Here is a 26,154-nt window from a genome sequence, read left to right on the forward strand (position 1 = left end):
CTGAGAAGCGCAAAAAGAGAAAAAAACACACAACCCAAGGGAGGGATGGGAGGACGGCACGCCGCAGGATTTTAAGCTGAGAAGCGCACCAGCGGCAATGCCATCAGCGACTTTCTTCTCAGCCACCGCACAACCGCTTCGCCACCGACCCGCTCACGCTCAGCCGCCCCGAGCTCTCGCTCGCGCTCAGCCACCCGCCTCACGCATGACGGACACCGCTCACGAGTCGCTGCTCATGCGCGACCCTCCTCCGCGACCGCATCCGGGCGATTGGGAGGCCCGTGCGTCTGCGCTGCTCCGCGAGCACTGGGGCCACAGTGTGCTCCGCGCGTCGCAGCGCCTCGCCATCCGCTGCGCGCTCGAGGCGCGCGACTGCCTCGTGGTGGCGCCGACCGGCGGCGGCAAGAGCGTTTGCTTCCAGCTTCTCCCGTTGCTGACTGGCCGCCCCGTAGTCATCGTGACGCCGCTCGTCGCACTCATGCATGACCAGGTCGCTGCGGCGAGCGCGCGAGGGATGCGGGCCGTCTACCTCGGCTCCTCGCAGACCGACGCCTCGTCCGAGGCGAGGGCCTCCCGCGGCGAGTTCGACTTGGTCTATGTGACGCCCGAGAAGCTCGCGACGCCGGCCGGCCGCGACCTCGTCGCGGCTCTCCACTCCGCGCGCCCCATCTGCGCGATCGCCATCGACGAGGCGCACTGCGTCCTCTCGTGGGGGCTCGACTTTCGGCCCGCCTTCCTGCGCTTGGGCGAGGCGAGGCCGGCGGGCGTGCCTCTGATGGCGCTCACGGCGACGGCGCCGCCGCCCACGCGGCGCGAGCTGGCGGCGAGCCTGCAGATGGGGACCGACACGTCGGTCGTGGTTGCGCCGCTCGACCGCCCGAACCTGCACTACAGCGTGGCCCAGAAGGGCGACAGCGGGGCCGCCTCGCTGCTGCCGCTGCTCCGGCGGCACGAGGGCGCCGCGCTCGTCTACGTCCCGACCACCGCCGAGGCGGACGAGCTCGCCGCCGCGCTGAGCGAGGCGGGCGTGCAGGCCGCGCCCTACCACGCGCGCGCTGCCGGCCGGCACGAGTCGCTGCGTTCGTGGTCGCGCGACGGCGCGAGGGTTCTCGTGGCGACGGTGGGCCTCGGCCTCGGCACTTCCTTGACACTTCCTCGACACTTCCTCGACACCTTCCTCGGCCTCGGCACGCCCGCGTCCATCGCGCGCGCGACCGCGACACGTGCACGACACGCGTCCCGTGTAGGTGGCCCTCGGCCTCGGCGTCGACAAGCCGGACGTCCGCTTGGTCGTGCACTGGGGCCCTCCCGCGTCGCCCGAGCTGTACGCGCAGCAGGCGGGCCGCGCCGGCAGAGACGGCCTCCCCGCGGCGTGCGTCCTCCTCCACGCCCCTTCGGACTGGTCGCGCCTGCGCGGGCTCTCCGCCGCGGAGGGCGAGCCGCGCCACGCCGAGGCCGCCGCAGCCATGCGCTCGCTTGCCCACTGCTCCGGGTGCCGGTGCGGCGGCCGAGTCCTCTCCCGCCGCCTCCGCCCCCAGCCTCGCACAGGCTTCGGCTCGTGCCACCGCAGGCGAGCCGCGCTGCTGAGGTACCTCGGGGACACGCTCCCTCCGCGGGCGGCCGCTCCCGAGGCGCCCTCCTCCCCCTCTGCTCGCCCCGAGCCAGCCCCCTGCTGCGACAACTGCTCCCGCGGCCAGGGCTGCCTCGAGCGGTGCCACGACGTGGCGAGCGAGGCGCGCGCGCTCCTGCTGGCGGCCGAGGCGTGCGGGGGCCGCTTCGGCCTCCCCACCGTGCTCGAGGTCTGCCGCGGCGCGCGCACGGCCAAGCTCGCCTCCAAGGCGGCGGCCTGCAGCCGACACGGCCCCGAGAGACGGTTTGGACGCTCGACGCGCATGGCGCAATAGGCGGGCGGCCGCTTGCTGCTCTGCTCCGCCTTTGGCGCCGGCGTGCGTTGCGGCAGGTCCGCCATCTCGCACTCATAGAAGTATCTAGGAGCCTTCCAGGCACCTTCTGCGATGTGCAGCAGGTCCGCCGTGTGGTGGCGAGTGCTGGCCGAGGCGATGGTGGAGGAGGGCTTGCTCGCCGAGGCGCCGCCGCCAGCCTCTCGCGCTTCGCCGCACCGAACGGCTCGCGAGCAGAGGCGTCGTGCCACCGTAGGAGCTCGTCGCTCTGCCGGCGGCTCCCGGCGCCCACCCATTCGCGCCCCGCTCCTACCACGCGCTTCGCGTCGCGAGCGCTGGGCGGGCGCTGCTCGCGAAAGGCGCGCGGCCGCTTGTATGCACTTGCCCCTCGCCCTGTCCCGCCACCGCCGCAGCTGGCCAAGTCTCGGCTTATGCGAGCCAGGTACGGATGCGACGCCGGCGCCCCTCCGTCTTCCGGTTGCGCCCTCTGCTGGCAGCAGCAATAGCAGCAGCGGAGGCGGCGGAGGCGGCGGCGGAGGCGGCGGAGGCGGCGGCGGCCCGAGTCTGGCCTTGGCGCTCAGCAGCGCGGAGCTCGGCATTCTGTCTCAGCTCCGCTCGCTGAGGGGGTCCGTGGCCGCCGCCCCGTCGGACGCTGACGGCGGCGAGGAGAGCGAGGAGCCGCTCGGCGCGCTGGTGAGCGAGAGGTGTCTCGTCGCGCTGGCAAAGGCGCGGCCGTCCGACATGGAGGGCCTCGCCGTCGTCGCCGGCGCCGAGGCGCCGAGGCTGCGCGGGGTCGACGGCTCTGGCGCGGCTGTGCTCGCCCTGCTCGCCTCGGGCAGCAGTCGGCTGCAGCTCAAGCTGGACAGCTTCTCCGAGGAACAGCACGCGGTGCGCTTGGCGAGGAGGCTCCGTGAGGCGCGCGCTCGGCGGGCGCTGCGCGACGACGTTCCGCCATATGCCGTCGTCGGCGACGCGCAGCTCGGCCTCATCGCGCGGCTCCGACCCGCCAACGAGCAGGAGCTGTTGGCGCTTGCCGGCATGCCGCGCACGACGGTGCAGCGCCACGGGGAGATGCTCCTTGGCTGCGTGGCTACCTACTGCTCGCAGCACGGCGTGCCGCTCGGCCGTCCCAGCGCGGAGGCGGCGCCGGCGCCGGCAGCGGCGGCGCCGGCCCCGGCGGCCCCGGCGGCGGCTGCTGCAAGCAGCGGATGGCGCACCAAGACGTCGGCGACCGCCGGCGCGGGCGACAGGGCGGGAAGTGCTGCCGCGTCGAGGAACAAGCGGCGTCTGCCACCCTCGTTTGGGGGGAGGGGCAGGCGTTGAGCGAGAGAATACGTTGCGTTTTTGTGGAGGGGAATTACTTTATATTCGAACACCCCTCTCCGACGAAACGGACTAAGGTGGAAGGAGTGCCCGCCACACACCGGCACCGTGATATTGCTCATACGTCAGTACGGCTTTACGGCTTTATATGTGTGTGGGATAAAGCCGCGCCGCATGTAGTTTTGAGCTGCGCTGTAGTGTGACGCCCAGCGAGGGGCGTGCCTCTCCATGACCGAATGCGCGGGTGCGCATTCACACTTTCCAACTCCGAGATATTACGTCACGTAAAAGCAACTCGATTGCTTTTACGTGTGCGCCTACCCTCACCTCGGGTAGACCGTTCACACCTCGCCCCGCGTAATATCCTGATTAGTTAATTGTTCTCCCGCGTGCGTTCGTTCGTCCCTTCGTAGATCTATCTTTATCATCGATCGGTGCAGTGTGTATGGAGCAAGACGTAGACATCGCGCACTCGCAGCCCACCGCGCCACCGCGCCGTCGGGCGCCGCCCTCGGTCTCCGAGGGAGCTCAGCTACACCGTCTGGTCATGCGCATGGTAGCGGCCTACGGTCCGATCCGGCCTCCTTTGGGTCGCCTCATCAGCGCAGTGCGCTCAACCACGTCGCTGCTCGAATGCGCGCGACTGGGTATTCGATTTGATGCAGCATGCAACAATGCGCTGAATCTTTTGCCACAACCCAACCCCAACGCTTGGCACCAACCGCCAACAGCGTGGCCTTCATGGATTTTGCCTCAACGGCAACACAAACACAGTCTACCCCCCGCGGACGGCCCGTGGTTAACACGCCGAACCCTATCCCCCGCGAACGGCTCGTGGTCAACTCGCCGAACCCTACCCCCCCGCGGACGGCTCGTGGTCAACACGCCGAACCCTTCTCACGAGTCACGTGGCAATGGCGGCTCTGCGAGCTCGACACTCGCCCGCCGCCATTGGGGGGGATGCGCCTACCCTCACCTCGGGTAGACCGTTCACACCTCGCCCCGCGTAATATCCTGATTAGTTAATTGTTCCCGCGTGCGTTCGTTCCTCCCTTCGTATCTTTATCATCGATCGGTGCAGTGTATATGGAGCAAGACGTAGACATCGCGCACTCGCAGCCCACCGCGCCACCGCGCCGTTGGGCGCCGCCCTCGGTCTCCGAGGGAGCTCAGCTACACCGTCTGGTCATGCGCAACGTGATTACGCGGCGCGCGGCTATACTCGCCGAGAGCGCGGATATATTTGCTATTTGGGAGCTATTGCGATTGCATCGCTATTTCGGGCGTATCGGCGCGCCGACGGTCGCCGAAGTGTTGTAGTCTATTTTCCTGATCAGTCTATTCCTGATCAACTTTTGTAAGTCACCAAGGCCGCGCGCGCCGCGCGGCTCCTCCTTACCGCCCACGCACCCGACGGTGCGTGGAGCACTATGCTGTGCTCCCGCCGCACGTGTGCACGAGGCACGTGCGCGCCGCGCTCCCGGTCTCCCGCGGCGCCGCGGGCCCGCGGCCCCGCGCCCCGTTGCGCGCGTTGGTTGGGCGCTCGGCTCGCCGCTCGCGATCCCGCCTGAGCCCTGGCCTCGACACCTCGACACCAAACCTCGACACCGACTCGACACCTCGACACCCCATGCCAACTCGACACCCCTCGACACCCCTCGACACCCCTCGACACCATCTAGGCTGACACCATGCTCGTCCGTGTCAAGGTGCCAAACTCGACACCTCGACACCGCTCGACACCCCTCGACACCGCTCGATACCCCTCGACACCGCTCGACACCGCTCGACACACTCGACACCGCTCTCTCTTCTTGCTTCTTTTCTGACTGCAAAACTTTATAATCCCCCCTCCCCCCCCCCTCCCCCCCCTCCCCTCCCTCCCTCTCTAGCTCTCCCCTCACTAATATGCAGCACGAGCCCGCCGCCGCCGAGCCCGCCGCCGCCGAGCCCGCCGAAGCAGCGCCGGCGGCGATGGCGGCGGCGACGTGGGAGGGTGCCGCTGCCGCGACTGCCGCGACTGCCCCCGCTGATGGCAGCTTTGCTGCCATGCAGATCGCTGCGAACAACAGGCTGGATGCCAGGCCCCCACCAGGCCCCCACAAAGCCTGTGCGCGCAGCCTGCACTCATGTGTTCTACTGTGGAGCAGTGTGCTGTGGGGAGAGCTCTAGGGGAGAGGCGAGGATGGTTTCATTGGTTACAGCAGTTCTGCTATTGAGTATAGCCCCGCGCTAGCCACACGGACGCTCGACACCGCTCGACACCTCGCGCCACACGCAACTCGACACCCGCTCGACACCTCGACACCCTCGACACCCCTCGACACCCCTCGACACCCCTCGACACCCCTCGACACGGACAAGCATGGTGTCAGCCTCGACAGGCCTCGACAGGCCTCGACAGGCCTCGACAGGCCTCGACAGGCCTCGACACCTCTATCCCTCGACAGCAGACCCTCGACACCGGGCCTCGACACCTCGACACCAGGGCTCAGGATCCCGCGCCGGGGCGCGATCCGCTCCGTCCATCTCGCGCCATCTCGCCCGAGCGATCGGCAATATTTTTCAACAGTACACAACACTGCGCGTCGCGTGTGTGTGTGCCTGTGCGTTCTCGTGTGTGCTTCGCTTCGTTCGTCTCGGGGGGAAACACAGCTCACAGGGGACCAGCCGCAGCCCCAAGCTGCCAGGTGTGCCAGCGCCTCGTACTGGTCACATAGGACATGGCTCATGGGCGGACCGCGGTGCGACATGGGGTATCACAGAACTCTCTCTCACGTACACCTCTGTACACCTTGGCGTTACAGAGGCACGGGTGACATCGGCGATGGCGGCCCGGGCGCGTCTCCCGCTGCAGCGGCCGGCGCCGCAGCGGCCGGTGAAGGCGACGGCGGCGGGGCCGCACGCACCCTCTCGAACGTGGTTGCGACGATCTTGTTCGTGACCCAGCCGTGGGGCAGCATTTTCCGCACCTTCTCAATCATCGCCTTGAAGGCAGGCGCCTCGACGCCGGTGCCGTCCTCCTTGCCCTCCTTGCCGTCGTCCTTGTCGTCCTTGCCGTCCTCCGGGGTGGCTGGGCGGCGCCACGTGCCATGCAGGATCGGCTTTCGCAGGAGCTGACTCGGAAGCTTGCTCCATTCCCCCTCCTTCTCCTGCAGCGAGAGCTGGGCGCAGCCGAGCGCCAGCAACGCCTCCTCGCTCGCCGCGTCCCACTGAAAGCGACCCTTTGGTGGAGCGGCGCCCTTTGGCCTCCACGCGAGTGCGCCGCTGCCGCCGCCGGCCGCGCCGCCGCCCGCCGCGCCGCACGGCAGCTGCACCAAGTTGAGCTCCTCGGCGGCGGCGTCCTTGGAGTACTGCACCGTGTGGCAGCCCTGGTCGGCGGCGAACGCGATGATGCGGCCGTCCTGCCACGTCGTGGACGTGGAGCTGCCGCGCTGCACCTTGCGGGAGAGATGTGTGGGGGGATGTGGGGAAATGTGGGGAGATGTGGACGTGGAGCTGCCGCGCTGCACCTTGCGCCGCACGCTCACCTCGCTCCCGACCAGCTTGCTCGGGTCGGAGGCGGCCAGCGCCGCGGTCTCGGCCACGCGCCGCTTCTCGTCGGCGGCGTGCGCCTTGACCAGCGCCTCGTGCGCCGCCTTTTGCGGCGCGGCGCTCGCCCGCATCGCCGTCTCCAGCGCAGCGGTCAGCCTACGGCTCGGATTTGCTGCGGCTCAGGAGCGGCAATCTCCGCGCCGTCTGTCGGAGGTGGTCTGGCCCGCCGCGGCAACGACTCGCCGAGGGAGGCGAGCTTCTCGGGCAGCGCGGCCTGCTCTCCGTAGCTGATCAGCCGCGACCGCAGCGCCTTTTCGTCGATGGGGACGAGCGCGGCGAGCCGCTCCAGCACGGGGGGGGTGAGCCATGCCGACGGCGAGGGCTGGCCCTTGGCGAGGAGGGGGAGCCGCTTGCCCTGCATCGCCGCGCGCGCGTGCGCGCCCAGCTGCTCGCACCGCACGAGCGTGATGAGGATGTCTCGCACGGGCTCGGGGAGTCGCTGCCGCTTGTTGCCGCCCTCGGAGGCCTCGGAGGTGTCCGACATGCGTGACGCGCCGCGCGTGGCCGCGGGCGGGTTGGAGAGGCTCGGCGATGCCTCCACGGCACTCGCCAGGTCAGCCTCCAAGTCCTCCCGCACGTGCGCCAGCCGCTCGAGCAGCTGAGGCGCCTCGGCCGCGGGCACAGGCCAGCCCGCCCCCCCCGCCTCGCCCGCAGCCGAAGGGGCAGCACCCTCCGCCGGCGGCCGGCCGCTCGCGCTGCCTGTGGCGCCCGCACCGCCGTTGCAGGCGCCTCTGCCTCCGCCACTGCAGCCGCCTGCAGCCGCCCCCGCGCCACGCGACGCCAAGCCGCCTGCTGCCCCGCACGCGCCGCCAGGCGCGAGCGAGGGAGGGGCCGCCGGAGGCGCACGCAAGGCGGGCGGCGCAAAGGGCGGCGGTGGCTGGGGCGGCGGCCGGGGCGGCGGCCGGACGTTGAAGACGGAGCCCGGGCCGCAGCCGGGAGGGACGATGACGTGCATTTTCGCGCCCGCCTGTTCACAGCGGAGCTAGGTGGAGGTGTGAAGAGAGGAGGGACGAGGGCGCGCAGCTTCCCCGCCGGGGTGGAGAGCTGGAGAGTCTGCCCCGGTACGCAGCCGTACGGGACCGTGACCGAGAGGAGGCACGCGTCGGACGGCGGCGGAGCCCCTACCGGCGGAGCAGCCGACGAAGCGCCCGCCGCCCCGCCTCCTCGCTGCGCCGCGCCGCCGCCGCCGCCCGCAATCATGGCCGATGCCGCCGCCGCCGCGAGCGCTGCCACATCCTTGGCCGGCGGCGGTGGCGGAGGCATCGCCGGCACCGACGGCTCCCACGGCACCCGCGGGGAGGAGGACTGGGCCGCGAACTGCGCGGGCGCGGGGTAGGCGAGCGGCACCTGGTCACGTCACGGACGCGTCACGGGGCGTGTCCCCCGTCTGGAACGGCGCAGGCAGGGGGTGGGGGCGGCGCCTCCTCGTCGCCGTCGATGTCCTCGACGTAGTAGCCCACGTCGTGCGACCCGACGAACGACCCCGCCGCGACGCCACCGCCCCAGCCTGCGCCGCCGCCCCCGCCCGCCACCCGAGCCGCGGCGGCCGCCGCGGCCGCCAACGCCGCCGGCGAAGTGCCAAGGACGCCGAACATGTCATCCGCGGCCGATGCGGCGGTAGGGCCGGTCGTCGCAGCAGCGGCAGCGGGGGCCGTGCCGGACGCCGCAGGGCCGCCGCTGCCGGCGGCAGTGGCGGCGGCCGACGCGGCAGCCGATGCGGCGGCGGCTGACTGGAGCTGCGGCACGGCAGCGGGGACGCCGTTCGGCAGGAGGATGGCGCGCAGCTGCTCCTTGGTAAGGTTGGCGGCGAGCGTGCGGGCGAGGCGGCTCCAGCCCTCGACTTTGCCGAGCGTCACGCGCGCCGCTTGCTCGACCATCGCCTGCTCACAGACAGGGGCGTGAAGAGACGCCGATCACCGCAAGCGCGCCTCCGCTCGACCGCCGCCTTGACGGCGCGGACGGTCACGTTGAGGCGGGGCGCCGCCTCCTGCACCTCCTTGAGGAGCCGCGCAAACGCCTCGCCGGCACCCTACCCAGCAGACACACGCTACGCCTCTCCGGGCCGCCTCTCCACCACCTTGTTGCAACCGCTCTGCCGCGGCGGCGTGCCTGGCTGCCTCCCTTGCCCGGCCGGTGCGCCTCCGTCTCGGCGCCCTCCGGCACAGGCACGTGCAGCAGCGCCGCGAGCACCGAGAGTGCGCCCCAGACGGAGCACCCTGTCGGCGGGCGGGAGCCGCTGCCGGCGGCTCGAGGCAGCGGCGGACGCACCGGCGCGCGGTTGGCTCCGCTCGAGGCCGCCCCGCTGCTCGAGGCCGCCCCGCTGCTCGAGGCCGCCCCACTGCCGCCGCCGTTCTGCGCCGGCAAAGCAGGCGGCCGCGGAGGCAGCCGCGGCCGAGCGGACGCGGGGGACGGGCCCGCGTTGGCCGAACGCGGCGGCGGGTCGATGAACTCGCCTACGGGACATGTCTCGGACATGTCGTGGACGTGTCCGCAGGGCGGTGGGGCGGCTCGACAGAGACTCGCTCGCGCGGCGCGCGGCACGCTCGGCGGCGGCCGCGGCCTGGGCCTCAGACTGGAGCGCCCCGCGAGAGATGAAGAAGCCCGTTGCCTTGAGGACGGGCCCGCCTCCGCCGCCCGCCTCGCCGCCGCCATCCCCGCCTCCGTCTCCGCCCTCGCCACCCTCACCCTCGCCGCCGCTGCTGCCCTCGCCTCCGCCGCCGCCGCCGCCGAGGCCGCCCTCGCGTGCGTCGTCCTCGTAGTCCGACTCCCAGCCCTCGGCACCCTCGAACATCTCTGTGTCGTCGATGAAGTCGTCCTGCAGGTCGTACCACGAGCCGTCGTCGCTCATCTCCCCGCCTCCCACCTCCTCGCCGCCGTCGCCGCCGCCGTCGGCCACGGAAGCGCCGCCGTCGCCGACCGCGCAGCTGCCGCCGCCGCCGCCGCCCTCCGAGTCGGCTGCGCCACATCCGTTCTCACTCGCACGATCGCACGCGTCGCCCAACGCCGCGTCGCCGCCGCTGCCTGCTCCCTCCGCGCCCGCCGCGTCGCCTTCCTCCGCCTGGCGGGCGCGCTTGGGCGGCGGCCGGGCCACGGGCATGCGCGACGTGGCGTACTTCCGCTCCATGTCCTGGATGATCTGCTGGAAGCGGTTGGTTGGCCGATCGCCCGCCTCGGGGCCGAGCGCCGCGCGCTTCTTTCGCTGCTCGTCCGCCGCCGGCTGGGCCGAGCGCCCGCGCCAAGAGACCACGCCGTCGGTCGGGAGCGCGAGGTGTATGCGCTGGCAGCCGTCCTCCATCGGCGCAACTGGAGCCGGCCAGGGCCGGCGCGCGCGGGCTACAAAGGAGATATTTTTTTACCTGGTAGTGCTAAAGTTTTCTCCCTACAAGATTTTTGTCCCCATGCCTATACCGCTAACTCGAGGGAGCGCAGGCAGCGCCGGGACGCTCCTCTCCACCAATATGCTCCTCGCCATCATCGTCACCACGACGTGTCAGCTGCGGACGGGCGTCGCCCACAACATGCACACATAGCCCGACAACTTTCAAACGCTCTGCAAGCCGCGGGCGGCTCCAACTGTCAATGTCGTCTCGCATTGCCGGTACGCGGGCCTGGCTGCTCTCTCTCCCCCCCCCACTCCCCATCGAGACTGAGCCCCCGGTGAGCACGGGCTGCGGCGCGACCCTTGCCGTCCCCGCGCCTGAGGGAGGGTGTAGAGGATGTAGAGTGTAGAGCGCTGTAGAGCTGTAGAGATGTAGAGCGCTCTGGAGCGCTGTAGAGCTGTAGAGCTCTACATCGGCTGCGTGACGAACTGCCTCCGTTGTAGAGCGATGTAGAGCGCGATTTTGTTGTAGAGTTTGTTGTAGAGGCTCTACAGCCAAACCGCCGGGAAGGCAGTGACTCAAAGAGGTCGAGTCGCACTAATGGGGTGTCTCCGAGCTTACTGGAGCTCTGATGGACGGCCCTGACTATCCCTGACACACAGAGAGTCACTCTGACGGCACACAACACCCTATAACTGCGTCATGACCAGCCTGCCATGCGTCGCCAGTGCCGCATTCGTCGCTGTGCTTCTTTAGCAGGCGGTGGACTGTCGGCTGCGAGGACGGTCGCATTTGCGCGAGGCGAGGCGAGCATTTAGACGCGTTGCATGCGCCATGACTCGCGCCAGCGCGTGCGGGAGCTCCTGGCTGAGCGTTGAGTCCAAGCGAGTTGCGCTGGCCACGATCGCTACGCCGAGCCGAGCTGACGCGCCGAGGCGCCGGCCAGTCGCAGCCGCGAGGCATGCCACAGCAGCAGAGGCACCTGCCACCCATTGGGCGGGCAGACAGAAGGCCAGGGCAGCACTGGCAAGTGCAACGCGCCTCATGTCGGAGAGCGACCGTGCCTCGTTCGCCGCTTATGATGTAAAGTTTGTTGTGATCTGTGATCTGTGAGGGTTCGCCCGCAGGCGCATTTTGTATACCGAGGCGGTGCCCGGTGCCGAGCGCAGGCAGAGCCCACAGGTCGGACCTTGTAGAGTTTGTTGTAGAGATTTCACGTTGTAGAGCGCCTCTACATCGCTCTACAACGGAGGCAGTTCGTCACGCGGTGGATGTAGAGCTCTACAGCTCTACATTGCTCTACAGCGCTCCAGAGCGCTCTACATCTCTACAGCTCTACAGCGCTCTACACTCTACATCCTCTACACCCTCCCTCAGCCCCGCGCACGCAGGTCACCAGGCTGCATCAGAGCTGCTTTGTCGTGCGCACTCGAGCAGCGCGCAACGGTCGCGCCCACCTGTCACCTCGCCTCGCCGGCTGCATCCCGCTCGCGGCGGTCGCCACCATCCCTGGGCCACTGCCACTGCCCCTGTCCCTGCCGCCGCCGTCGCCGTCCGATTCCTCCCCGCCGCCCGGCCTGATCCGCGGCGTGCAACGCCCCCCACGCACAAACATGGGCACACATCTCGGCATCGCCGACCCCCCAGCCCCCTGCCGCCGCCGCCGCCGTCCCTGTCGCCCCCGCTTCCACCCACTTGCTTTACTGCCGACTCCAAGCGGGAGGCAGCAAAAGCACGCAGACAGAACCCTGAGAACGTCGCCATCGTGTTGCAGGCAGGCCTGGCTAGCCGCGTGTTGGGGAGTAGTGTTTGTGTGTGTGGTGTACTCTCTCTCCACTCAGTGTATAGTGAGTGTGAGCAGCGCACGATGAAAACAACTAACATCCTCGAAGCATATTGTCTGTGTTGATGGCTTGTTTCTTTCTTTGTTTAGAAGGGACACTCTGCAGCGATGCAGTGTCCAGTGAGAGAGTTAGAAATTCTTACTTTCTTCCTTTCTTGGGCCACCATGGCGTTGGCGAACGTCAGATGGCAGGTCGAATGCGGAATGAAAACCAAAGTAACCTGATTTCTTTCAGACGACGGGGGGTGGCGGCGGGCGGCGGTCCCGCGATGGCCGGGCTCGGGGGGTGGAGTGCGACGAGCGAGCGATTGAGCGCGGTTTCGAGGGGAGGGGGGAAGAGCGGCCGGCCATGTGGGCCGGTCTCTTCGACGGCGTTTGTAGAGTTCATTTGTTGCATGGGAAAATTCTTTATTTCAGACGACAGCGAACTCCCATCGCATGTGCATGTTGTTCTCCACGGCCGCGCTGCTGTCGTCGGGCCTCCTCCTCTCGCCGGCGCGCTCGCCGGCGGCGGTGGCGCCGCGTGCGCGCGCTCCGACCCTGAGCATCGCGGTCTTCGGCGCGAGCGGCGGCACTGGAAGCGAGGCGGTTTTGCAGGCGCTCGAGCGGGGCGAGGACGTGAGCTGCCTCGTACGCGACGCCTCCAAGCTCAAGGCGCCGCGCACGGCGGCGGGCTTCTCGGAGGGCTCGCCGTTTGCCAGCGACAAGCTCTCGGTCACCACCGGCAGCGTCACCAACAAGGCGGACGTCGACGCGGTCTTTGCCAGCGGAGGCGAGTGCTCTCCTCGGCCGTCCACGCGTGAGCAGCAGGGTTCCACACATGCGCACACCCCGTACAGGTGTGACGGGCGTGGTCGTGGCGCTCGGCGGCAAGACGAGCGACGTCGGCCCCACGATGCTGCAGGACGGCACCGCCAACATAGTGGCCGCCTGCAAGGCCAATGGCGTGAAGCGCATCTCGGTCGTCACGACGATCGGCGCGGGCGACTCAATGGACCAGGCGCCGTGGGCCTTCCGGCTGCTGATGATGACTGTGATGTCGTCCATCATGAGCGACAAGAACGCGCAGGAGGCGGTCATCACGTCGGCGGGCGCCGACCTCGAGTACTGCATCGTGCGCCCGGGCGGCCTCAAGTCGGACCCGCCCACCGGGGTCGTCACCGCGGGGAAGGACCAGGACGCGGGCGCCATCACGCGCGCCGACGTGGCGGCCTTCTGCCTCGACGCGGTCGTCGAGCCCGACTTTCAGTTCCTGCGGCAGGCCGTCTCCATCTCGTCAAACATGGGCAGCGGGTTCAAGTCGGTCCTCGCAGACAAGACCAAGTCGCGGATGGCGAGCAAGTGATCGCGGCGCCGAGATGCTGCTATCGCTCCGCGTCTCCGTTTGCGCGGCGGCGGCGCGTCCTGTGTGCTATAGTGTGCGCCAATCCACGCCCTTGTCGTGCTAGTGTGCTCACACACTTGCGGTACGGGGTGTGGACCCTGAGTTGCACTATGCACAGGTGGCTTGTGCGCCGGGCCCTCCTGCTCGGCTCCAGCGAGTAGACAAGTGTTACCATCAACAGAGGAGAAGGATCTGACCTCAGGCTCAGTCAGCGGCGGCCGAGATGGCGCGATGCCGACCGGGTGTTGTGGCGCTCAAGCCCTCGCTCAAGCCGCATTGCGCGGTCGCGCGCGGATCGTTACTTGCAACTTGGTTCGTTATACGTTAACACATACACCTGACCTCACACCCATGCGCCATGCACATGCGGTCTTACAGTGATCAGTGTGCCGGCAGTCGCCGGCAGTTTGTCGCTCACTGACAGAAGGAACACAAGGGATTGAAGGACACTGAGGGCGAGCCCATCGCTGTGGCAGCTGTGGCAGCCGCACAAGACCGGGCTGTCCGTGAGTGGTCACTTCTCTCTGTCTTGCTCTCGCGCGAGGGTCGCGCCTGAGCTCGGCTGGACATATACATGTTCAGCCTCGCCGCCGCCTTGACAGTCGCGCTCCTGCCCGCGCTCCAGCCGCACGCGGCTCACGCAGCAGCGAGGCCATCGCCTCTCGTGCGCCGCCCTTTGCTGGGAGCGGCTGTGTCGGCAGCGCCACTTCGTCCTCGCAGCTCGGCTCAGGCGCGGCTTCAGGCGCGGCGAGCGGGTGCGCCGCGGATGCTGGCCGCCGAGGTGCTGGCACGATCGGTTCGCCCGATCGTCGGCACAATCTCCCTCTGCCTTGCGGCCCTGGTCCCATGTACCGTGGGCGCCTTCGCGCCGGGCGAGGTCCGGCGGCGAGGTCTGTGGCGGCGCGGCTTCACCGGCTTCTCGTTCGCCGTCTTTGTCTCGAGCTGGATCTTCTCCGGGACCGTCGGCTTCCTGTCCGTCTTCATGATGTTCGCGGTCGTCGCACAGAACGAGTACTACGACATGGTCCGCCGCAACGGTGCTCACACGACCACGCGCAAGCCTCGGACCCGCCTCCCAGGGCCTGCACGCGAGAGAGCACGCCTTGCCGTAGGGATCAACCCAACCTGGAAGCTCGGCCTCCTCGGCTCGTGCGCCATGTGCGCCCGCCGCCCGATCGCCCGCGCGACAGTGCAGCGCTCGGCTCCGACCGCCGCACCTCTGCCCGGCAGGTACGTCGCCGCCGCCTGCCCGTCGGTGGCGATGCGGGAGGCTGCGTTTCCGCTCACGGGGTGCGCGACGATCATCTACTTGCTGCTCCGGCCCGGCTTCGAGCGCTGCTACGGCCGCCTCTTCCCCTGGTACACGCCGCGGCACGCCGGGGAGCCGCCACGGCTCCGCCGCACCTTCCCTGAGCCTTCCGTGATGTCTCCCTGGAGGTACACGCCGCGCGACACGCCGCCAACGACGTACGACGACGTCGGCACCACCTTCATGGGCGTCTTCTTGTTTGGCTACATGCCCTCCTTCTGGGTGCGGCTGAGAGGCATCGGGCCGATGGCGCCCGCGGCGCTGCTCCCCGCGATTGTGCCTCCACGCCTGCGGGGTTGCGCGCCGCTCGTCGCGCTGGAGCGGTCCCGCAGCGACCTCTTGACGGCAGGGGCGCTCGTGCAGTGGTGGACGATGCTCGCCATCGTCTTCGCCGACGTCGCGGCCTATTTTGTCGGCAAGCGGTTCGGGCGCACGCCGCTCATCTCCGTCTCGCCGGGGAAGACGTGGGAGGGGCTGTGGGGCGGCGTCGTCGCGGCGACGGCGACCATGGCGGCGGCGGCCGTCCTTTTGGGCTGGCCCTACCCGCTCGCGACCGGCGGCCTGTACGGCATCGGCTGCGCGCTGATGGGATTGGCCGGCGACCTGACCGTCTCGCTGCTCAAGCGCTCCGCGCGCGTCAAAGACACGGGCAGCATCATGCCCGGCCACGGGGGGCTCCTCGACCGGCTGGACTCGTACCTGCTCGTCGCGGCGCCAGCCTTCTTCTACGTCTCCGCGCTCCGCATGCTCCTGTGAGGGCGAGCGCCGAATACGGACAGAATACAGAGCCATGAATGTCCATGTGTGTCGTTCGCATTGCCAGTGGGGCCCGTAGCCGCAGCGTAGTTTTCCCGGGCACGCTCTGCTCCACACTGCTGGCACGCCCGGATTCCTTTTTTGTGCACGCCAACCCGCCATGCATGTGAGAGCTGTCGGACAACAAATCTGAATCTCTCTCTCCCCCCCAGCCCGTGCGCCAGTCAGTCGTCCACAGTCGCCACAGAGCCACGTGTGTTCGCCGCGCGAAAACCAAAAAGAAAAAAAAGCCTCTGCGGGGACCTGTTCCTTTTTACCCATCTCACAGTAGAGGTGTCCGTTTTGACCGCGCAAGATAAAAGGGGTGGCTAAGGGCTCTGCCCGCAAGGCGCCCGGGCCCGCGTCGCCGACGCGGTACCATTGACTAATCCCGGAATCACACCCACACGACCAAATAGCGAAAATCCGAATACCGTGCGAACACCACGGAAAATGCGACGAAGAACGGGCGGGGCAAGTTTGGCTAACTCCATAACATGGGCGATCCGGCGCTTCCTTCGATTGGACGCGGACGAAATGATCGCGGAAAAGCGGGACCGCATCGCGACATCGGGGGTTCACCATACATGCTGAGCCTGCTCGGCCTGCCATGCGCGCGCGCGCCTCGCCCGAGCGCAGCCACCTGCGGACCTGGCCAGCCTGTTCCTGGCTCGTGCCCAGCCTCTCCTTCCGCTGCCGCCGGCCTCGCAGTCCCGCCAGCCATCACGCTGCAGAGCCTGCGTAGACGCCACAGACGCCAATTCTGCAGCCCACAGCCCTGGCAACTGAGGGCGAGGGCCAGCAGTATACGACGACGACGACATCTCACACCCCGCGCTGGCCAGCGCCATCAGCCCCTCACGGCCCGGCCCAACCTTCCCTTCCCCCTACCCTCGCCTCCAGTGCCTCCAATCAAGTCGCACCTCTCTTCACTGCTCTCTTCTTCAGCGAATGCAGCGGCAGCACCACGTCAGAGGCCGGGCCGACTGGCGGACCTGCATGCCCAGCCATGCCCCCCACTCCCCACCCGCTTGGATCGATCAGCTGACAGCTCCACCAGCTCCCACCACCGCGTGTCCGCGTGTCATGAAGCATGATAGATAGACATAGAAAGCATGAACCACCGAAAGGTCTGGTCTCCAAAGAGCTCTCGGCGGGCTGCGCGCGCCCGCGCCCCGCCCCTTTTGCGCAGCAACACCTTAAATTTCATGGCCCTCCAAATTTGGGTCGGAGCGCAGCGGAGTGGGCCCCGACGGCCCCGAGTTTGAAAAAGGCGACGGACGCTTTGCGTCCTAGCCTCCAACAACGCCTCCCCGGCGCAGAGGGGCCCCCGGAGGGATGCTCAACCGCCCCACGCCACGCCGCTTGCGGCGGTCCTCTTCCCAGCTCGCGGGGCCACTTCTTATTATTTATTTATTTGTGGACCCTGTCCTCCTCCCCCATCCCTCGTTTGGGTTGTCTGTTTTCTTTCTCTCTTTTAGACGTGCCGGAGCCGTCCGACTGTAGCGACTAGCACACCTCTGTCGAGTCCCAGAAACCCGAGGAGTCACACAGTCCACGCCTGTGTGATGCACGCCCTGTGAGCGGGGCGGGGTGCGCACTGTGCCTCTGAGCTCTGTGTTCGTGCGTCGCCCATCTCTCCTGGAGTCTTGACTGCTCTATTTATTACCGTTTTATTGATTTTCCGGTATTTTTTACACATTTTTGCTCAACGCCTGCACAAAGATCGCACGGGCGGGGACCTGTTCCTTTTTACCCATCTCACAGTAGAGAGGTGTCCGCTAAGTGCCATCCACCCTTCCCCCCGTGTGTCTGTTTTCTTTCTTTCTTTCTTATTTGGGGGACTTGGAGCACTTGGAGCGCAGTCATTAACCTCACATCCAGGGCCGGGGAGCTGAGAAGCGCACTCAGCGGGCCGGATGATCGGTATCGGGTTACGGGACCTTCTTCTTCTTTATTTATTTGATATTTTTTATTTATTTTATTCTGGGGTCTCCCTTGCGATGGCCTCGGTGCCCCGCCAGCGTGCTTTTGTCATCATGCTGTCGTGCCTCTCCGCAGCCGCCGCGCTTCCGCGGCCTCCGCCGCGGAAGGTGGCCCGCGCCTTCGCGAATCCCGTCTTGCGGCTTTTGCCGGATGCCCACCGCTTGGCCTCATTGCGGGGGCGGCCACCGGGCCGTGCCGTGGCCGCCCCCGTAGCTCGCGAAGCTGCCATCTGTCTGCACTGCTGTGCTTCTCGCTCGTGCGTCCTTGCAACTTGTGCTGGCCTCCTTTCACCTCCTGCTCTCCTATGCCACGTGGCTGTGTGTGTTTGGGTTTCTATGTTTGCGATTTGGATTTTGGATTTTCTACTGCACTTTGTTTATTTATTTACCACAGCTCAAACACACGCGACACGGATGACGCGCGCACTGAGTGAGTGTGGAGAACTCTGGCTCCAGTGGCTGGTGAGTGGACTGGTGGAGGTCTCTGGCATGTCAAACCCCGCCCTCTACCACCTATTCAGTTCGCCGCAGTGCAGAGGGAACGCAGCGCGAATTGAATTGATCGATATAGAGCCTCCGTCCCACTGCGCTGCAAGCCTTGGTACGGCGTCGGCCCGGCGAGGCGAGCCTCGCGTTCCCGCTCGAGAAACTGCGAGACGTGGCTGTGATGCGCCTCGCCTCGCGCGGCTCGCATCCTCGCCTGCACCTCGCGCACCTCCGCCAGCAGCTCGGCCACGGCCGCGCCGCCGCCGAGGCGCGTCAGCTCCAAAAGGTCCGCTTCGGCGCCGACCAGCGCGGCGTCGCCTCCGATCCACGGGCCGAGCTGCCGCAGAGCCCGCGCGCGCCGGTGCAGGCTCTTGCCGTGCGCAGGATCGAGCTCAAGCGCGGCCGTCGCGCACTCCCTGGCCGCCTGGTACTCGTCGAGCCGCAGAAAGGCCTCGGCGCAGTTGGAGTGGAGGACCACCTGCTCCGCGCGCTGCTCCTCACGCTCCTCGCTGGTGAGGGCGGGCCCGGAGTAGACCGGAGCCGTACGGCGCGCCCTCGGCGGCGGCGGCGTGCCAGCGCCAGCGCCAGCGTACACCTCGAGCGCAGCGCCATACTCGCGGGCCGCCAGCTCCCACTCACCACGGCGGAACGCCGCGGTGCCGCGCGCCTTCGCCGCCAGCACGCTCGCCTTTCTCGCCTCGTTTGCCTGCCACTCCTCAAAGGACGGCTCGGGAGTCAGCGTGATATCTCCATCCCGGACGATCTCGACGGCAACGCCGCATTTGACCTTCAGGTCCTCGGGCACGTGGTGGGAGCGCTGCACCGCCTCGAAGAGCCCCACGGCCCCCGCATCCAACAGGACGTCCGAGTTTCGAGCCACCAGAGCGAGCAGAAGCAGCACATTCGGCGCAATCTGGCTCAGAGCGGCACTGCCTGAGAGCGGCAGCATCGGCAGCATCATCGCGACCAACGCCTCGGCGCCCATCGATAGGGCCTCACGGCTCGGAGCCAAGCCGGTGAGCACGGGGGCGAGTAGCATCCCACCCGTCTGTAGGAACTCGGGCGTGGCCTTGTGCGCGAGCATCGCGCCCGTGACGGCGCAGACGAAAGGCAGCTCTGCATACGCTTCCCCCTGCCGCGCAACCTCGTCCATCACGCGACAGAGAAGGCTGGTGAAGCACGCTCGGGCGAGGCGCTCGTCCTCCGTGCCAAACTCTGCTAGCGTCGCCACCAGCCGATCGACGCCCATTGACTTGATGCTCGCCGCTGCGCGGGACATGGGCGCCGATGCGGCTCGCGCTCACTCGGCCTGCCTCCGCCTCGCGGCTCGCTGAGCACGCCGTCCGTGGGTCCGCCTGGTGCAGCGCTGCCCGCTCGTTGTGTTCACCCAGGAGTCCACAATCCAAACCCCCGCCGCCACCGCCGCCTCCACCGCCGACCCCTCCCTTGCCACCTCCCCCCCCCTCGCCACCTCCTCCGCCGCCACCGCCGCCTCCACCGCCCGCCCCTTCCTCGCCGCCTCCTCTCTTGCCGCCTCCTCCCCCCTCGCCGCCACCTCCGCCCTCGCCGCCTCCTCCTACCTAGCCGCCTCCTCCTCCCTCGCCCCTCTCTCCTCCATCTTTGCCTCCTCCTTCACCACCTCCCTCGACAGCTCCTCCTCCCCCTCCACTCTCACCCGTTCCGCCGCCGCCGCCTCCCTTACAGCCTCCCTTGCCGCCGCCTCCTCCATCGCCACCTCCCTCGCTCGCCTCCTTCGCCTTGTCGAAGGCGAGCGGCGGTCGCCGGGCAGCAGCTCGTGGCGATCGTCGATCCGCGAGCTGCCAAGCTTGTCACAGGCCGGCACTGGATCGAGGACAATGGCATCGTGGAGGACAATGGCGGCTGGAGGCAACGGAGAAAGGCATCGTGGAGCGGCGAGGCGATTGTTACGAATTTCGAGGCGCGGAAAAATCCGACAGCCCATTATAGGCACCTTAAGCCCTAGTGCGGACGATTTTCTTGCGGTATCTTGACGTATCTACGCGATAGCGGTCACGCCATAGCTCGCGCATAGGAGCAGGAGGCTAGGCAGAGGCCGCATCGCGTTCGCTGAGCTGTAACAAGTTTGATCCAAAACAAGAACACAAGTTTGGCTCTACTAATATAGCGCGCGGATAAAGCGCGCGCGCCGCGGTGGCGGCGAAATATAATATTATCTCAGAGGAATATAGTGTGAATGCCCGGGAACAGCCCCTCCTGGCCCGAGTGCGGGGCGCGAGGGACAAATAAATTCAAAGGGCATGAAAGTCGTCGAGCTGCTTGATCAGGCCAGTAAAGACGGCCCGCGAGGCAGCCTTCGTGAGTAGGTCAGCGAGCATCACGACGCCGGGGAGGTGTTCGACAGAGATAACGCCACGGCTGACGAGATCGCGAAGAAACTCGGCGGCGCGCAAGATGTGCTTGGTCTTCTTGAAGGCAACGGGATCGAAGGCCATGCCGACGGCGGACTTGCTGTCGCAGTTGATGACGCTGGCGCCGTCGATGGAAAATCCAAGGTCGATCAGTAGCTCACGGATGAAAATCACCTCCTTGGCGGCTAGCATGGCGCCGAAGAACTCTGCCTCGGCACTAGACAGCGTGACGGATCGCTGCATTTTGGAGAACCAGTGGAAGAGACATCCGTAGAAGAAGAACATGCCACCGGAGCAAGAGAACTTCGTGGCCCAGTTTGAATCGACGTAGCTCTCAAGGTTGCGGTTGGAATTCGGCTGCATGACGAGGGCGCGGTCAGCTGTGTCGCGCACGTAGATAAGCACCCGGATGGCGGCTTTAAAATGCGACGGGCCAGGGTTCGTCATAAACCGAGCGAGCTGAGACGCGGAATAAGCAATGTCGACGCGCGTCATATTGGCAAGCCACAGTAGTCCGCCGACGATGGCCATGTAGGCGGTGCGGAATTCGGACATCTCGTCGTGTTCAACAGATCCAACGGCGGGCTGATCATCGGCGGACAGTTCGAGCCCCTCTTCCATAGGCGAGTCGAAGCGGCGTGAGCGGGACCGATCGAAATAGGCGCTGAACTTGGTAACGAGGTCGGCGGCGTAGAGGCCCTGGGACAAGTTCAGGGTCCGTGCGCCGCGGTCACGCGTGATGGCGGTGTTCAGTATCCATTCGAGCTCGCCCTTGTCCTCGGTAGGAAAACGCTTGGAGATGTCGGCAACAAAACGGGCGCGCAGCGTGGGGCAGTTGTCGGCGATGAGTATGTCGTCGACGTAAACTAGCACCCATAAGACAAGATTGCCAGATCGGTAGATATACAGGCACACGTCGATGGTCGAGCGAACGAATCCCCAGGAAACGAGGAAGGAGGTGAGGAGTAGTCCCCACTCTCGCCCTGCCTGTTTGAGTCCATAAAGGCTGCGCCGCAGTTTGCAAACGAGGGAGTTGTTGCCACTGTTGACTCCTGGAGGAACGCGCATGTACAGATCCTCGTCAATGGTCGCCTGTAAATAAGCCTGCCGAATATCGAGAGAAGTCAAATTGTAATCACGGGCGGCGGCGATGGCGAGTACGAGGCGGATAGTAAGGGCCTTGACGACGGTAGCGAAGACGCGATTGAAGTCGACACCATGCTTCTGAGTGTTGCCGTCGGCGACAAGGCGCGCCTTGAACTTGTCGATTGAACCGTCAGCCTTGCGCTTGATTGCAAATACAAAGTGGCAGTGCATAATATTGGCGGCGGCAGGAATCGAAGCAATCGGTACAAGGTCCCAGGTGTTGAGGGCAATGAGACCAGAAAGTTCCTTGTTAATAGCTTCGCGCCATTGCTCGACTTGAGGGCTAGACATGGCCTGCCGGTACGGATAAAGCGCGCGCGCCGCGGTGGCGGCGAAATATAATATTATCTCAGAGGAATATAGTGTGAATGCCCGGGAACAGTATCTCTCCATATCTGACCATATCTGACCATATCCCGCCATATCCCGCCATATCCCGCCATATCCCGCCGACCGAGCTGCTGCCGTCGCTGTCGTGATGCCGCTTCTTGTGCTTCTTGCGGTCGCGCTTGCGTTCGGCGCTCTTCTCCTTCTTGTCCTTGCGATGCTCCATCGACGAGCTCTCGCCAGTCATGGGAATCGAGCGCTCAGCAGATCACGGCAGATCACGGCCGGTCGAAGCGCGGAAGTGCGCTCTCGCGTCCGATTTGCGGTTTCACGCTTCACTGACGTTGTCGTGAACACATCGTGGGGGCTCCGTATCTCATCATATCCACGTGTATCTCCTGGTATCTCCCGGTATCTCCCGGTATCCCGCCATATCCCGCCATATCCCGCCGCGGATACCGCGAAGAAAATCGTCCACACCAGGGATACCTTACACTCCCCCGCAGTATCGCACGTTCGCACCTCTTGAGCGACCCTACGTTTCCGCAGCTGGGGATTCTCCGGGTACCCCTCTTTGTACCCGTGCTGGCCGGATTCCTCCTCCGAACAACTCAAGTTCGATCGGCCCCAGTCTGAGCAGGCGCACATCGCTTCCAGGGAGGGGGGCGCGCTTCTACTAACACCACATGCTAGGGGGGGGGTCCGACCCCCCCCAGAGGCTTCACCACATGCTAGGGGGGGGGTCCCGCCCCCCCCAGCACCTTCACCACATGCTGGGGGGTGGTCGTGGCCGAGGACCCCCCCCCGAGACCCCCCCCCGAGACTCGTGGTCAGACCCTCCGGGCCCTTGATTTTACGCCTCATTTCGCAGTATTTTCGAGAGGAAAATCATCCTTTGGAGCTACATGAGCCTTGAGACTGGTCAGATTATCCAAGATATTGGAGTTTCAGCCACGATTTCACAACTTTGGGGGCAAAATCGGCTCTCTGGCGGCTACGGCTCTATTCCTAGCCCACAAAATGCTGGGGGGTGCCAACCACATGCTAGGGGGGGGGTCCGACCCCCCCCAGAGGCTTCACCACATGCTAGGGGGGGGTTCCCGACCCCCCCAGAGGCTTCACCACATGCTAGGGGGGGGGTGGGGCGTGAGTAGAAGCGCGCCCCCCTCCCTGGAAGCGATGTGCGCCTGCTCTCTCGAACTGGCAGCCTATCTTCTATCTCACCGGAGGTACCATGTCCGAGGAGGCCACCGGCCAAAAGCGCATGTCTTGAAGGTCCGATACTGGAAGCCCATATAGGCACCTTACAGCCCTGCAAAATCAAGTATTCGCGAGATACGCGCGGCGCGCGGCGTGAGAGCTCGGAAGCGAGCTTTGCACGGCGATCGAGGATGGCGCGGTTCACCCCCTTCACCGAAGCTCTCTCTCTCTCTATGTGTGGGTACGTGTGTGCGGGGGCCCTCCTTGTCTCTGCCTAGAGAGTCGCACACCTACCTACCTACCAACGGCGGGAATCCACATTGATAACCTCGAGAAACTCGACGGGGGCGCAGGCGACAGCCATGAGAGGCTCCTCGTCACGTCCGCTCTGGTGCGAGCGCAGCCGCCGGACCGTGCCTTTGCAGGAGCAGCTGGCGAGGTGCGCGAGGCTCCGCTTAGAGGATGTTCCGCGCCTGCGGAGGGCTTGGGACGTGGCGCCGCTGCAATCGACGCGTCGACCTGAGGTACCGCAGAGAGTTTGCGGCGGCGTCAACGCGCGGTGGCTCGAACGGCGTCGGGGCCGCCTGACCGCCTCCCACTTTGCCGCGGCCCTCGGGTTCCACGGCAAGGCGTCTGCGCACCGGCTGACGCGAAAGCTGGGCGCGGGCGCGTCAGCCGATGTGCAGCAGAGCGACCCTGGCGTGGACTGGGGACAGCGCCACGAAGCGAGCGGGCTGGCCACCTACCTCTCGTCGTACCTCTCGGCGGCATGCCCCTCGGCTGAAGCACACGAGACTGGCTTCTGGCCGTTCGAGGTCTCGCATCCCTCCGGCGCGCGCGCCTCTGTTGGCGCGACGCCCGACGCGATCGTCCGCGGGGCCGAGCAGGTCTGGCCTGGCGGCCTAGTCGTCGAGGTCAAGTGCCCGTTCCGCGGAGGCCAACCCGCCCCGCACGTCAAGGTACTCCCTCGCATGATGCCGCAGCTGCAGGGGCAGCTGCTCGCCACCGGCGCTGCCACGTTGCACCTCGTCTCTTGGTCGCCGTACGGCTCGACCGTCTTCCGAGTGACGGCCGACCTAGACTACCAGCGCGAGATGGGCGAGGCGCTCGCCCTCGTCGCTCGACAGGCAACGGGTGACGGTGAGGAACTTGGGCGGCTCTCGCGCGCTGTGCGGGAGCGCAGCGTGGTGCTAGCCAAGCGGTCGGAGCGCGTAGCTCTGATCCCTCCGTCAGAATGTGTCAGTGTCTACGACGGGCCCTGTGAGGTTGGGTAGGAGAGTCTCCGTGTGACCGCGGAGACCACACCGCGCGCCGGACCGCGAGATCTCCGTGCAACTCTCCGCAAGCGTGTACATGTACACGAGGCGCTCGCGATATCGATCGTAGAGACGGAAATGACCCGCTCCACCAGCGCGCGCGCTCCGAGTCCGACCCTCCGTCTGTACGATATGGACCGATATACGCGAAAAGAAGCCGAACACAGGCGCCCCCACATGACCCGCCTCACAGGCCTTTTAAGGATTTTGGCGTCGGTCCAATCGACGCTTGAGACGCGGCTTTTGGCTCAGCCGAGACTCGAGCGATCGGACAGTATCGTAGTATCGAGCGGACGCCACCTCTCGAGCACGACCACGGGAGGGCTCGAGCGTCGAGGGCCGAGAGAGGCGACCTCACCTTGCGCGTCGCCACCACCTCGCCGCAAGGCTAACGGCGACGAGCTGCACGAGACACAGTGCACTGTACGTGTGGTAGACTGGGCTCCAGTCCCCATCTAGTGATCCGTTCACAAACGAGCTGATGGGTGCGAGGGACATGCTCGCAATGCCTCCGATGAAGAAGATGACGCCGTTGACTGTCCCGGACGCGAGCGGCCCAAAGACGTGCGTCGCATAGATGCAGAAGACCGAGAAGACGGCTGCCCGGTATCCGGCGAAGAGAACAAAGGTGATCGGCTGCAAGTGCAACGGCAGGAAGATGGCACAGAGCCCATAAACCATGCCCAGAGCCGTGACTGCTTGCATCGAGCCGAGCAGCTTGAGCTTGTCGTGCACAAAAGCGATGACCGGGACGCACGCAAGTCCGAGCGGGAGCATCGCGGTCAAAATCGCCATGTACTTGTTGTCGTCGTCCCCTTGCTCCTCCAGAACGTACTTGACGGTGCCGAGGTACAGATTGCACCGCTGTGCGCTCAACACAAACCATAGCAGCCCGAGGAAAAACTGCGACGAGGTGAGCATCCCCGTCAGCGTGGACGTGTGCAGCGTGGGCACTTCGTGCTCGGAGGGCGCCGATGGCATCTCCTGGTACACCGTGCTTGTGAAGCGTTCGGATGCCATCACGCTCCCCCTGCCCTGCATTGCACTGAGGCGTGCGGCGACAAAGCTGTCCTTGCTGAGGCCCGCTGCCCGCGATGTCTTTGGATCCGGGGCCGCGCCGGCGCTCCTCACGTACAGCAGCGCACCGATCCAAGCGGCGAACAGCACAGCGGCAGACGCAGCGTAGCTGAGGAAGATCGCCTCGCGCGAGGCCCCTGCAGAGAAGGCGAGGAAAAAGAGCAGCGGCACGGCAGAGGAGGCGTCATAAAGCGCGCAGATCGTACTGAGGATTGTGGCGTGCTTCTCCTGCGGAAACATGAACACCATCTTCAAGGCAGCAAAGAAGGTCGTATTACCTCCACACGCCATGAGCACGAACGCTGCTTGAAACATGGTAGAGTCTGAGGAGTCTAGCACGCCGACGGCCGCTGCCCCGAGGATAACCGCCACTCCAGCCGCAGCAGCTCCTCCTATGACCCCACATTTGTCGCACAGGATCCCCCCGGGCGTCCCACTGAGGTTCATTGCGCTCATCGCAATGGTGTAAATCAGAAGTAGGTTGTTGTTCTGTGCCGGGCAGGGAAGCTCCTCGCCGGGGGCACATGCGTCGCCGCAGACCCCATCAGCTTCAAGGATGACCGAGATCGCACCCCAGCCGCAAATCGCCCCGATGTAGAGAAGACCGCAGGCGCTGCCCAAAACGAATGCCAGCCACACTGCTGCTGTCTCCATGGCCGCCGCTGCCGTTTATGGCCGATTCGGTGTCGCCGCTTTCATCCAAGTTCTCAGCATTGGATTCGACAGTCCCCCCCCCCGAACGATAGGCCGACGCCTCC

General features: G+C 66.3%; 7 protein-coding genes across 7 annotated transcripts; 4 read left to right on the forward strand and 3 right to left on the reverse strand.

The window, feature by feature from the left end:
* Nucleotides 1-205: 205 nt before the first annotated feature.
* EMIHUDRAFT_457982 (hypothetical protein) lies at nucleotides 206-4,544 on the forward strand (the record flags this gene model as incomplete). Its single annotated transcript, XM_005775883.1, has 9 exons — nucleotides 206-1,120; nucleotides 1,248-1,498; nucleotides 1,571-1,799; nucleotides 1,905-1,960; nucleotides 2,027-2,063; nucleotides 2,158-2,274; nucleotides 2,511-2,954; nucleotides 3,152-3,236; nucleotides 4,306-4,544. The coding sequence occupies 9 exons, from the start codon at nucleotides 206-208 to the stop codon at nucleotides 4,542-4,544; spliced, it is 2,373 nt and encodes a 790-aa protein (XP_005775940.1).
* A 1,226-nt stretch (nucleotides 4,545-5,770) lies between these two features.
* On the reverse strand, nucleotides 5,771-7,023 carry EMIHUDRAFT_444072 (hypothetical protein). Its single transcript, XM_005775884.1, has 3 exons — nucleotides 6,986-7,023; nucleotides 6,737-6,914; nucleotides 5,771-6,664 (listed from the first exon to the last, which is right to left on the reverse strand). The coding sequence occupies exons 2-3, from the start codon at nucleotides 6,887-6,889 to the stop codon at nucleotides 6,026-6,028; spliced, it is 792 nt and encodes a 263-aa protein (XP_005775941.1). The 5' UTR covers nucleotides 6,890-6,914; nucleotides 6,986-7,023; the 3' UTR covers nucleotides 5,771-6,025.
* Nucleotides 7,024-12,405: 5,382 nt separating this feature from the next.
* EMIHUDRAFT_444073 (hypothetical protein) lies at nucleotides 12,406-13,691 on the forward strand. Its single transcript, XM_005775885.1, has 2 exons — nucleotides 12,406-12,753; nucleotides 12,821-13,691. The coding sequence occupies exons 1-2, from the start codon at nucleotides 12,420-12,422 to the stop codon at nucleotides 13,324-13,326; spliced, it is 840 nt and encodes a 279-aa protein (XP_005775942.1). The 5' UTR covers nucleotides 12,406-12,419; the 3' UTR covers nucleotides 13,327-13,691.
* Nucleotides 13,692-14,839: 1,148 nt separating this feature from the next.
* On the forward strand, nucleotides 14,840-15,427 carry EMIHUDRAFT_55362 (hypothetical protein; the record flags this gene model as incomplete). The annotated part of the gene is made up of 1 exon (XM_005775886.1): nucleotides 14,840-15,427. A coding segment is annotated over one exon (588 nt), but the record flags the coding sequence as incomplete, so codon positions are not given.
* Nucleotides 15,428-17,971: 2,544 nt separating this feature from the next.
* Nucleotides 17,972-19,219, reverse strand: EMIHUDRAFT_116377 (hypothetical protein; the record flags this gene model as incomplete). The annotated part of the gene is made up of 1 exon (XM_005775887.1): nucleotides 17,972-19,219. One exon carries the CDS (start codon nucleotides 19,217-19,219, stop codon nucleotides 17,972-17,974), a length of 1,248 nt encoding a protein of 415 aa, XP_005775944.1.
* Nucleotides 19,220-23,365: 4,146 nt separating this feature from the next.
* Nucleotides 23,366-24,521, forward strand: EMIHUDRAFT_239499 (hypothetical protein; the record flags this gene model as incomplete). Its single annotated transcript, XM_005775888.1, has 4 exons — nucleotides 23,366-23,442; nucleotides 23,539-24,263; nucleotides 24,368-24,444; nucleotides 24,513-24,521. The coding sequence occupies 4 exons, from the start codon at nucleotides 23,366-23,368 to the stop codon at nucleotides 24,519-24,521; spliced, it is 888 nt and encodes a 295-aa protein (XP_005775945.1).
* Nucleotides 24,522-24,673: 152 nt separating this feature from the next.
* EMIHUDRAFT_116378 (hypothetical protein) lies at nucleotides 24,674-26,050 on the reverse strand (the record flags this gene model as incomplete). Its single annotated transcript, XM_005775889.1, has 1 exon — nucleotides 24,674-26,050. The coding sequence occupies one exon, from the start codon at nucleotides 26,048-26,050 to the stop codon at nucleotides 24,674-24,676; it is 1,377 nt and encodes a 458-aa protein (XP_005775946.1).
* Between the last annotated feature and the right edge of the window lie 104 nt (nucleotides 26,051-26,154).

The sequence above is a fragment of the Emiliania huxleyi genome, assembly GCF_000372725.1.
Source record: "Emiliania huxleyi CCMP1516 unplaced genomic scaffold EMIHUscaffold_290, whole genome shotgun sequence".
NCBI lineage: Eukaryota > Haptophyta > Isochrysidales > Noelaerhabdaceae > Emiliania > Emiliania huxleyi.